The 11,042-nt window shown below is 38.7% G+C and overlaps 2 protein-coding genes across 2 annotated transcripts; both read left to right on the top strand.

The window, feature by feature from the left end:
• The first annotated feature begins 1,520 nt into the window (after positions 1-1,520).
• Positions 1,521-3,045, top strand: LOC143890876 (CASP-like protein 1F1). Its single transcript, XM_077395561.1, has 3 exons — positions 1,521-1,814; positions 1,903-2,026; positions 2,718-3,045. The coding sequence occupies exons 1-3, from the start codon at positions 1,615-1,617 to the stop codon at positions 2,946-2,948; spliced, it is 555 nt and encodes a 184-aa protein (XP_077251676.1). The 5' UTR covers positions 1,521-1,614; the 3' UTR covers positions 2,949-3,045.
• A 5,527-nt stretch (positions 3,046-8,572) lies between these two features.
• LOC143890877 (CASP-like protein 1F1) lies at positions 8,573-10,747 on the top strand. The gene is made up of 3 exons (XM_077395562.1): positions 8,573-8,865; positions 8,957-9,080; positions 10,314-10,747. The coding sequence occupies exons 1-3, from the start codon at positions 8,666-8,668 to the stop codon at positions 10,575-10,577; spliced, it is 588 nt and encodes a 195-aa protein (XP_077251677.1). The 5' UTR covers positions 8,573-8,665; the 3' UTR covers positions 10,578-10,747.
• The last annotated feature ends 295 nt before the right edge of the window (positions 10,748-11,042 follow it).

Here is an 11,042-nt window from a genome sequence, read left to right on the forward strand (position 1 = left end):
GACACTAGACTAATTTGATACGGTTTGTCAAACATCAATGCTCCCTTGTGATAACTGCTAACAGAGAGAAACTCCTCCTTTTATCAGAAAAGAAGTTGGGATAAATTTACTTAGCCTACCCATAAGTAGACCTGGCAAGAAGTGACACGGACCCACGAGTCAACTCGGCCCGTCCGTATTTTCCGGGTCCGGGTCACTCATTTGTGACCCGTTTGAAAATGAACCACGGGTCCACCGGACCGGCCTAGTTTTTATGGGAGGGTGGACCCGCAGGTGCCCGTAGAGAAGAAGTGAAACAACGGTTTTTGGCCTTTTTCCCGTAGTTTTCATATTTTGATGCATTTTTCGTAATTTTTCTATAGAGGTACCTTCTTTCGGTATTTTTTCCATAGTTTTCTAATTTGAAGCATTTTTACCATAATTTTTCTCCAAAACTTAGCACCTGGCCCGCATGATTATTATTGCTCATTTGCAAAAAAGTACTTCCGCCCATCCTTTGCAGTTTGCACCTGCCAAAAAGTCAACATAAATAGCTATCATCACATGATCACATGCAATTGCAAAGGATGGGCACGAAGTAGCCTTTGGTGAAGGTGACTAGCAAATCTCTATAAAAACAACAAAAATCTTAAAAAACAAAAAACCATTAAAAAAACGGGTGACCCGCGAGTCCACCCAGCCCGTACGCGTGGGGTCTGAGACAACCAATTAGTGACCCGTAAATTTCCGTGTCATTTTTTACCCGGCTTGTTTGACTCGGACCCATACGGGTCGAGTGAAACTCGGCCCGGCCCACCCGTTTGCCAGGTGTACCCATAACCTACCCATTAGAACATTCTGCCCCTTTCCATCATCCTACTTTTCAGATTTGCCCATACAACGGCCAAGATTTCATCGACACGTATCTTCCCACTCCATTCCTGTTAGAATATGTGAGATCTCACCGTTGGATTGAGTTCAAATAAACAGTTGGATCATCTTAGTGGTAGATTAGGCAAATTTAGGGTTTTGCTAACGAGTGTCCTAATGAGTGTCCTAACAAGTGTAAAATTACCTTTTACAGCGCCTTTAGATAATCCCTTTAAGTTTGAGCAAATCCCTTTAATGTAATATTTATATCTCATACTAATTTAGTCTAGTTGCCTGTTTGGGGTTTTGTTAACGAGTGCCATAACAAGTGTAAAATTACCTTTTACAGCACCTTTGGAAAATCCCTTTAAATTTGAGCAAATCCCTTTAATTTAATATTCACATCTCTTACTAATTTAGTCTAGTTGCCTAATCTAGCTCACTTGCCTAATCTACCACTAAGATGATCCAATGATTTATTTCAACTCGATCCAACGGTGAGATCTCACGTATTCTAACCATTCCCTTCAGATTAAATGTTTTAACAAGGACTCTTATCTATCTATCTCATGCTAGTACTTATCTGAAATCGTAACATTCGCCTTGTATGAAATTCCCACACCTTTTTTTTTTACTAGAAAACGCAACTTGTCCTATAAATACCCACAAAACGTTTTATTTCCCACAGATTTCAGACCTCCTTTCTCTCTCTTGCCCTGTTCTTCCCCTGTTTTCATTTCAGGCTTTTCTTAATTCAATCCTTTAATGGCGACCCAACAGTTCAAGATAGACCAAAACCCACCTCAAAAAGCACAGAGAAGCTTTGTTTTAACCCAAATAGGCCTTAGAACATTAGCCTTTGGGGCTACATTGGCTGCAACTTTGGTAATGGCCACAGCCAAGCAAGCCATAAATCTCTTTGGGTTCCATGTTGATGCTAAATTCAGCTACACCCCTGCCTTCAGGTAAGAATCAACAGAAGAAAAAAAAAACCCACTTAAGTTTGGAGGTACTTTTTCCAAATTAATTTACTTTCTTTACTTTGGTTTGCAGTTTCTTTGTTGGTGGAAACGCCATTGCATGTGCCTACTCTCTCCTTTCCCTTCCTTTTATTTTCATCCTCAATTCTCAAGGCTCAGATCCTGGGAGCTATTTCTTTGTGTTTTTGCTTGATCTGGTGAGTGATTTTCTTTGTCCCAAAATAAGTTCCCTTATTTGTTTCAACTTTACAAAAAGGGAGCTTGAAAAGCTTCACTTTTTCCTTACCTGGATTTTATTCTCTTCCTTTTTCTAAATCGTTGTCTACAAGTGGACATAGGGTGAAGTCACTCAAAAAAAATAAAAATTCCTGATTTTTAGCCAATCTCATAGCTGGAGACACTAGTTTCCTAGATTTTGTTTTCTGATTTTTAGGGACTTCACCCTCATCTCCACGTGGAGATGTGGATTTGTCATAAAAAAAAAGGGTGAGTTCTACCCGAGTCCCAACAAGTGATATCAAAGCTGGGCATGGTAACTCCTATGTGCCCTCGAAGATGGAAAAAATCCATTGGAGAGATCTCAGTAACTCTGGGGCACCCTCTAGAACTATGAAAATCCCTCGGGGAAGATCTCGTAGTTCTTGCTTCTGTGTGGAGGGGGAGATTCTTGGAGATCCCATATCGGAACAACAAATGGATGTGGATGGGCGTACAAGCGGCTAGCTTTTAAGGGTGAGTTTTACCTGGGTTATAACACTTAAAAGGTAGCCCTTATAAGCCCATCGACATCTCCCTCACTTTCCAATGGAACCCCAACAAAAAGATTACTGTCAATAGTCTTTTGTTGAGGCTTTAATTAGAAATCTTTTCTTTTCTTATCTGTTTCAGATTATGGTGGTGTTGGTGATGGCTTCAGCTTCATCTGCAACAGCAATCGGTTATGTGGGTAGGTATGGAAACTCCCACACAGGTTGGATGGCCATCTGTGACCAATTTGGAATGTTTTGTGACAAAGTTATGGGAGCTCTTGTCTGCTCTTTCGGTGCTATCATTCTCTTCTTCCTACTCACCATCTTATCTGCCCACAGACAGAGGCAAATACCACTTTCTAGCTATTAAGCCAAATCTCTTGTATGACTTAGAAAGCTGTTATTTGGAAAACTTTCATACTATTTACAGAAATAAGTGAACAATGAATATGTTAGATTTCTCTTGAGTTTGTTTTTTGGATTTCTCTGCTGATTTTGTGGGTTTGTTGAGAGAATTGTTTGGGTGATTTGGTAAATTTAAGATTTTTTGAGATCCACGATGGATTGTTGAGATCCTTTGATTGAAAGCCAGATTTATGGCTTTATTTTACCTGCAATGGATGGGCAATGGATGGACAATTTGCCCAATATAACAATGAACAAACAATTGCAAAAACGGGCTTAAAGGTAGATTTGGTTTCACAATTTCTTAGCTTTACTAGCTGACTTGTCTTCTCATTGTCAGCCCAGTCTGTTTAACCCAATTTTGAAATTTTGATAGGGTTGGTCAAACCGAAGGATTCATTAGTTATTGAGCCATTAGGATTAGGACAGTTGTCTACCAAGAGTCATTTCCCACGAGAATGGGGGTGGTAATTTAAAATTCAAAATGAGTTATTCCAGGTTTCCTCCCAAATGAGCCATATAAATCTATATAAAGAGATGGTTGTCTCATAACCAATAATACAAAACATTTCTTAATTTATCTTACTTTTTCGCATTGTATTTTACTTTTTCTTAGTCCTAATTTTACTTAGGAACACGAAATCTAGAAGAAATGGATTCATTAACATCGGCGAGCATTTCTTTTTTAATTTTGGTCCTATATCCATTCCATTGGTGTTTGTTTGTGCTATTATGTCATGATTTAACTGAATATCTATCTACTTCTACTTTGTCCTTTGGCAATTAGTTTAAAATTCCTTTGTTTCTAAATGAATTATGAGCCCAAGGAATAAGTGAACATTCTCCTCTTCTCAATCGCCTGAAATCCAATTCCAAGGGACCAGATTAATTACCTCTTAAATTGAATTTTGGATATCCGCTTTGCTAAGTTGCTCGCCCGAGCACACTCAACATAAAACATTGACCACTTGAGTACTTTGGTAGGCAGACACTTACGTGGACTACTAGTAAACTACTAGCAAATAACCACTAAAACTAGAATAAATTCACCAATGGATGGGCAATCCGTGAAATTCCGTCCATTTACTAATATGATAGAATTAGAATAATCGTACTTGTAATAAGGACCAATCTTGGTGTTATTGAAAGAGACCCTTAACTCTTTAATTCAACCTATAGCACTGAGAGGACACAACTCTTAAGTGCCAATCAGAAACTCGGAAGACCACGACTCGCTGGGTTGAGCGTTGCATATCACGGCCGGGTTGCTATGTGGCTGGCAAAAGGGAGGTAGATTAGAGCAGAACCACGGCACTGGAAATAATATTCTATTTTGGCTTCTTTATTGCTCATGCTGTCAAATCATATTTTTGACGATTGAAGAAGATGAAACAGTTCACAGACGGTAAGAAATCTTAATGGGTGCAATTACACAACCGTTTAGGAAATAAAGATGTTACGGATTTAATGGACTCTTTTTACAAAAAATTAAAGATGTTTTTTATTTACTCAAATCCAACCTCGGACCTCAAACCATAGCCCGGCCCGGCGCACGCGTGTGTTCATATAAACTTGAGTTCATGTAAAACTGGGTCACCTAACAAATTCCAATGCCCCCCTACAAGGCCCAACCTTTCCTTCACTCAACCTCTTATAAGAAGGTGAAACTTTCTTGAGAGTTCGAATGTGGGACTAAACATTCTTGCATTAGAGTTGAAACTTCATACACCCCTAGGTGTTGGGTTCAAATCTCAAACTCATTAGAAAAGACAGTAGCTTTTGAAAACAAGAGGGAGATTTCAATTTTGAATCTTCCCTCCAAATTTTGAAGTTCAAAATGTAACTTTTGACTTTAAAATTTCTAACATTATCTCATCTAACCCACTTGCCTAATCTACTACTAAGTTGATCAAACTGTTTAGGGTTAGTCCCAACTTTATAAAATAAATGGTAAATAGTCCCTAACAATCCAATAATATCCAACGAGTCTAGCTTTTTAAATATAGTTGCTAAAATGTCCCTAAAGCAATTGACATTAATTTAAGGGGAGTGATATTTACGCCCCTTTTGATCACCAGGGACACCCAGCATCAGTGTATCGATGACAAAAAGGGGGCTGATGATGTACTTGATGTTATAAAAATCCAGTGGCTTTGATTGCAAAGTACACTGGCAATGGGTGTCCCTGGTGATCAAAAGGGGCGTAAATATCATTTCCCTAATTTAATCACTTAAAATATTTAAAATGCTAATTTTACCCTCCCAATCATTAACTCATTTTTAACACATTTTCGGCTTAATGTATTATCCTTTGCCTGCCAATATTTTTGGTGAAAAATTCTGTTGATAATCTCATAGTCGAATTTTCGACAAAATTCTCTAAAAATTTATAAGTTGTTAAAGTGCCTTCTAACTTTATGCTCCGTTTTGATTGCAAGAAAAATAACTAGACAGAATTATTTTTTTTCCTTTAGTCCGTGTTTGAATTGCATGAATTTATTGAAGACTTGAACCACATCAATTCAAGTTTTATTTACTTGGAACTTTAATTCATAATGATATCCCTAAAATTTACCATTTTCCTCTAAAAGTTGTGGAATTAGAATTTTTTTCCTTAAACATATTTTTCTTGCAATCCAAACAAGTCTTTATAGTTAACTTTAGATAGAAATAATTTTCTTGAATAACGCTACTGGAAATAATCTTTTTAGAAATAACTCCAGAACAACTCTGCTGGAAATAATTTTCTTAGAATTTTTTTTTTTTTTTCACAATTTATAGGGAAATTATATGAAAATGGTTAATTTGGACGGATGGAGTGGTAAATTGAAGGTCCCTCTGAATAAAAATATCAGACAGGGTTAGTGCAAGTTATCTTTTTTGTCTGCGTCTGTTGTGTGTCAAAGTAGTAAGGGATTTTTTAAACATTTTTTCTTACCAAGGTAATTTCATGGAAAGCCATTTCGCAGCTGGCTTTTGCACAAGAGGCAAGCTACAACAAGCTCACTTTTCAGCAGATATTGTCTTGTTGATTTAATTTCATCTGAGGTGGCTGTTTTTCGTGCAAAGTTAGATGCGAAATGGCTTTCCCCGAAATTGCCTAGCAAATCCCTTATATATCATTGCCTTATTATTTGTGTTTAAGCATTTCTGTTAGGGTTTAGTTTCTAATCATAAGAGAGGAAGAGAGAGAAAGTAATCCAAAATGGGCTAAAAACGAGAGGGTAAATTTAGCATTTTAATAAATTTCAACTATTTGATTATCATCAGAATTTTTGCCAGAAAATTTTGGAAGGGAAATGATAACACTTTCGCGTAAAGGTTCGCGGCTAGCTGTTGCATGCGAGAGCAGCCACACATGCTCACTTTATGCTTTGATGGAATGGGACCCACCATTTTACACCATGTGAGCAGGGAATGCTAGTGTTTAATATGAGATTTGCTAGGGACCATCATAGAAGGCATTTTGTAGCTGGGATGTTGCAAGATTACCTCTTTTCCTAACTTTAAACATTAATTGTATATTTCATTTTAGAGAGACGTGGACCACTATAGAGATATTTTAGGGAGATCTAATAGAAACGTAATCCTGTGAGGCTACTTAAGATTTTTTAGAGAGAGATGGACCATTATATAGATATTTTAGGGAGACAGTGGGAGAGATTTTTGGGAGATTTCATAGAAAAATAATCAAATTCCTTATCGGTCGTATCGGATTCGAAGTTTTCTTCGGATTCTACTTCCCATGTCTCAGTCACGGTCCATTTCAAATCAGACTATCCATCGGAGTGTCCTATTAGGTGCTACTTACATTGTACATGGTTAAAATTCTCAAAAGAGGGCGAATGGCAGTGATGAAGACATAGCGGGTTAGGGGCTTATGATCAATTGTTAGCGAAGTGAAGAGATGGGGTGACTCAAGACTTGAGACAGATGAGTGACAAACTATTGGAAATAGAAATCGCTCAAAAAATGGATATGAATTATTTTTACTAAAATACCCTTGAACTAATACTTAATGACTTAGGGCTGCAACTTGGGTCGGGTTTTACCGGACCCGCACCGACCCAACCTGAAGATAACCCAAGTGAGGTTTGGAAAAAATGGGTCTTGGGTAGAGTTTTAGGTTGAAAAACCTAACTCAATATTGGGTCTAGTAGGGTTTAAAGAAAAAAAACTCGAAACCCGCCCCTACTCTTGTAAGTGTACTATGAATTTCTTAAATATCTCTCCGGAGAACATGGCTAAGTATTTTCTAATATATTGATATAATTGTTTTCATTGGGTTGATCATGTTTGTGATGTGAAAAAATTGTTTTTCTTAAATTTACAAATTATGATATAAATCTAAGATATTTTTGGCACGAAAATTTGTCATTTTGTACAATCTTTGAAATTAGTCATTGTCCTACACTAAATAACAAAAACCCGACCCGACCCAAACCAACCCAAGAAACTATCTTGGGTAGGGTTGGGTTTATGAATCTAGGGTTTTTCTCACAGAAAACCCAACCCGCCGGGCCCGAGTTGCAGCCCGACTTAATGTCATAAAAATTGGAAGGTATTTTCCTAAAAAATATAATAATAGTTGATTTTGAACTGTGTTGTGGGCTTTTTATAGTTGTCCGGATCATTTTTTCGGTTTAATCAGGATCTGAAATTTGCCCATGGAAAGGTGAAACGATTTTCAATCGATCTTTTTTAGAAAGAGATGGAGAGATGGAGAGATGGACCATTATAGAGATATTTTAGAGAGACAGAGGGAGAGATTTTATAGGGAAATCTCATAGAAACATAATCCTTTTGGGGTTACTTCACAAGCACAAGAAAAAGGAAACGACTATTAAAGATTTTTAATTTTAATTTTTGGGAAAAATACACTTAGACCCCTCTAGTTTCTGACAAATTCAACTTAATCCCTAATGTTTAAAAAGTTACAAGTAAACCCCTGTGGTTTCAATTTGTGTATGGTAGACCCCTGACGGTTCGTCCATATATTGAAGGGTTACGATGATCCTATGGAGCTGATTTTTTGGGCACACCCTATCTATGTCAGGGCCCGTCAAATGAACGCTTTGGATCATCCAATCAATGTGGGCCCACTGTGTTTTTGGTAGCTCAATAGGATCATCCTTACCCTTAGGACGAACCGTCAACTGAGGCGGTCTACCTTACACAAATTGAAACCACATGGGATCTACTTGTAACTTTTTTAACATTAGGGGTTAAGTTGAATGTGTCGAAACCACCACCGGGGTCTGATTGTATTTTTCCCTTAATTTTTTTTTATAAAAAAAGGGTGGACGCCACGTAGGATTTGGGAGAAGGTGAGAGTGTCCTATTACTATTATAAAAGGGAAGTGATATATCCGCCCCTTTTGATCACCAGGACCACCCCCTGTCAGTGTTTGTGGCAATCAGAGGCATTGATATCTTCTGACATAAGTACAACAGCCCCTCTTTTGTCATTGATACACTGACAGGGGTTTTTTCTGGTGAAGAAAAGGGGCGGATATATCATTTCCCTGGATAGATTCCCACACTTTCTAGTTGACTTGCAAACCGCTTCTCTTATAAATACCCCACAAAACCTTTTATTTCCCACAGCTTTCAGACCTCCTTTCTCTCTTCCCCTGTTCTTCCCCTGCTTTTATTTCAGGCTTTTCTTGTTTGAATCCTTTAATGGAGACTCAGGAATCCAAGATGGACCTAATCCCAATTGAAAAAAGACAGAGAAGTTTTGTTTTAACCCAAATAGGCCTCAGAACGTTAGCCTTTGGGGCTACATTGGCTGCAACTTTGCTAATGGCCACAAACAAGCAAACCATCAATCTCTTTGGGTTCCAACTTGATGCTAAATTCAGCTACTCCACTGCCTGCAGGTAAGAATCCAACAAAAAATAAAACCCAATCATGTTTGGAGGATTTTTTTGCAAATTTTTTACTGTCTTTTCTTTGGTTTGTACTCTGTAGTTTCTTTGTTGGTGGGAACGCCGTTGCATGTGCATACTCTCTCCTTTCCCTGCCTTTTATTTTCATCTTCAATTCTCAAGGCTCACATCCAGGGAACTATTTTTTCTTGTTTTTGCTTGATCTGGTAAGTAATCTTCCTTGTTGCAAAATAAATTCCCTTATCTAATTGTTTCAACTTTGTAAAAAGGGGGTTTGAAAAGTTTCATCTTTTTCTTACATGGGTTTGATTCCTTTCCTTTTTCTTCTATATCAAATCCTTGAAGAGAAGAAGAACTGATGGAAAAAGATCACTCTGAATCTTATTTTTCCTTCTCTTTTAAATCAAGTCCTTGAAGAAACCAATCAAAAAAAAAAAAAAAGTCCTTGAAGAAGAAGAACTCGTAAGGGTGGTGTGCATAAAGTGTTGAGATCCGGGTAGAACTCAGCCTTAAAAGGTAGCAAGGGGCCCCTTATAAGCCCATCCACATCTCTCTCACTTTTCAGATGTGGGATCTTTGGTTTCGTGAAAGCTAGATCTTTCCCTATAGATTTTCTCTATACTTGAGTGCACACAGGAGTTATCACGTTGGGGCTCTGATACCACTTCTTGGGACCAAGGTAGAACTCAGCACTTAATGCCAGGTTCCACGCGAAAGCGAAGATCCTACGTCGGAAAAGTGAATGGATGTGGCTGGGCTTATAAGGACTGCCTAACTTTTAAGGGTGCTTTCTACGGTCCCAACAAGTGGTATCAAAGTTGGGGCGTAGTAACTCCTGTGCCCTCAAAGATGGAAAACACTCCATATGGCTCAAGGACAGGGAAAATCCCTCCAGAAAACACTCCATATGGCTCAAGGACAGGGAAAATCCCTCCAGAAAGATCTTGTAGTTACACGTTGCTTTTGTGTGAAGGGGGAGATATTCTTGGTCCGACCTCCGAACAGTGAATGGATGTGGGTGGGCGTATAAGTACTTGGCAAAGGACAGACAGAACGAAATTTTCTTAACTAGAAATTCGTAGACAGCTACGGCACCCAAGGCATGCACACTCAGTTCCCCTCGCTCTGGAGAGGAGGTCGCGGTCCCGCAGAGTGTGTGTTGGGAAAGGGGGAGATATTCTTGGTCCCACATCCGAACAGTGAATGGATGTGGGTGGGTGTATAAGTACTTGGCTTAACTGCTAGCTTTTAAGGGTGAGTTCTACCTGGGTTCCAACACTTAAAAGGTAGCTTTTAAGGGGAGGGTGCCCAAGCCCTTATAAGCTCATCCACATCTTTCTCATTTTCCCTAGAATTCCAACAAAAATATCACTTTCAGTACCTAGCAGTATTTTGTTGAGGCTATAATTAGAAATCTGTTCTTTTCTTATTTGTTTCAGATTATGACGGTGTTGGTGATGGCTTCAGCTTCATCTGCAACAGCAATTGGTTATGTGAGTAGGAAAGGAAACTCCCACACAGGTTGGATGGCCATCTGTGGCCAATTTGGAAAGTTTTGTGACAAAGCTGGGGGAGCTCTTGTCTTTTCTTTTGCTGCTTTCCTTCTCCTCTTCCTTCTCACCATCTTATCTGTCCATAGACAGAGGCAAATACCACTTTCAACCAATGCGCGTGGTCTACCGGGTGCCTGCGTGCATCCCTAGGGAGTAGTCCCGCCCCACGAAGTAGGGTGGGCATACCCTATGGCATAAAAAAAAAAAATTATAAAGGGAAGAAAAACAAAGTATCTTTCTTTCTCAGTTCTCTGTAAGTTGGAAAGGTTTTATACTATTTACAGAAATAAGTCAATAAAGAATATGTTAGATTTCTTTTATGGCTGTTTTTTGTTTTCTTTGCTGATTTTGTGGGTTTGTTTTTGTTGAGAGAATTGTTGGGTTGGTTTTAAGGGTGTGAATTTTGGCTCGGGATCGGAAGCTCACTTGAGCTCGGCTTAGAAAAAGCTCGGCTCGAATCCTTAACGAGCCGAGCCGGCTGGCCAGGCTCGTTAAGCTTAACGAGCCGAGCCCGAGCTAGGGCAGGCTCGGCTCGGCTCGGCTCGTTAAGGCTCATCAAGAATTTAATATATTTAAATATATATATTATATATTAATATATACATTAAAAGGGTT

Source organism: Tasmannia lanceolata, unplaced genomic scaffold (genome assembly GCF_043159265.1).
Source record: "Tasmannia lanceolata isolate RefF3 unplaced genomic scaffold, GAP_Taslan_0.1 ptg000013l, whole genome shotgun sequence".
Lineage (NCBI taxonomy): Eukaryota > Viridiplantae > Streptophyta > Magnoliopsida > Canellales > Winteraceae > Tasmannia > Tasmannia lanceolata.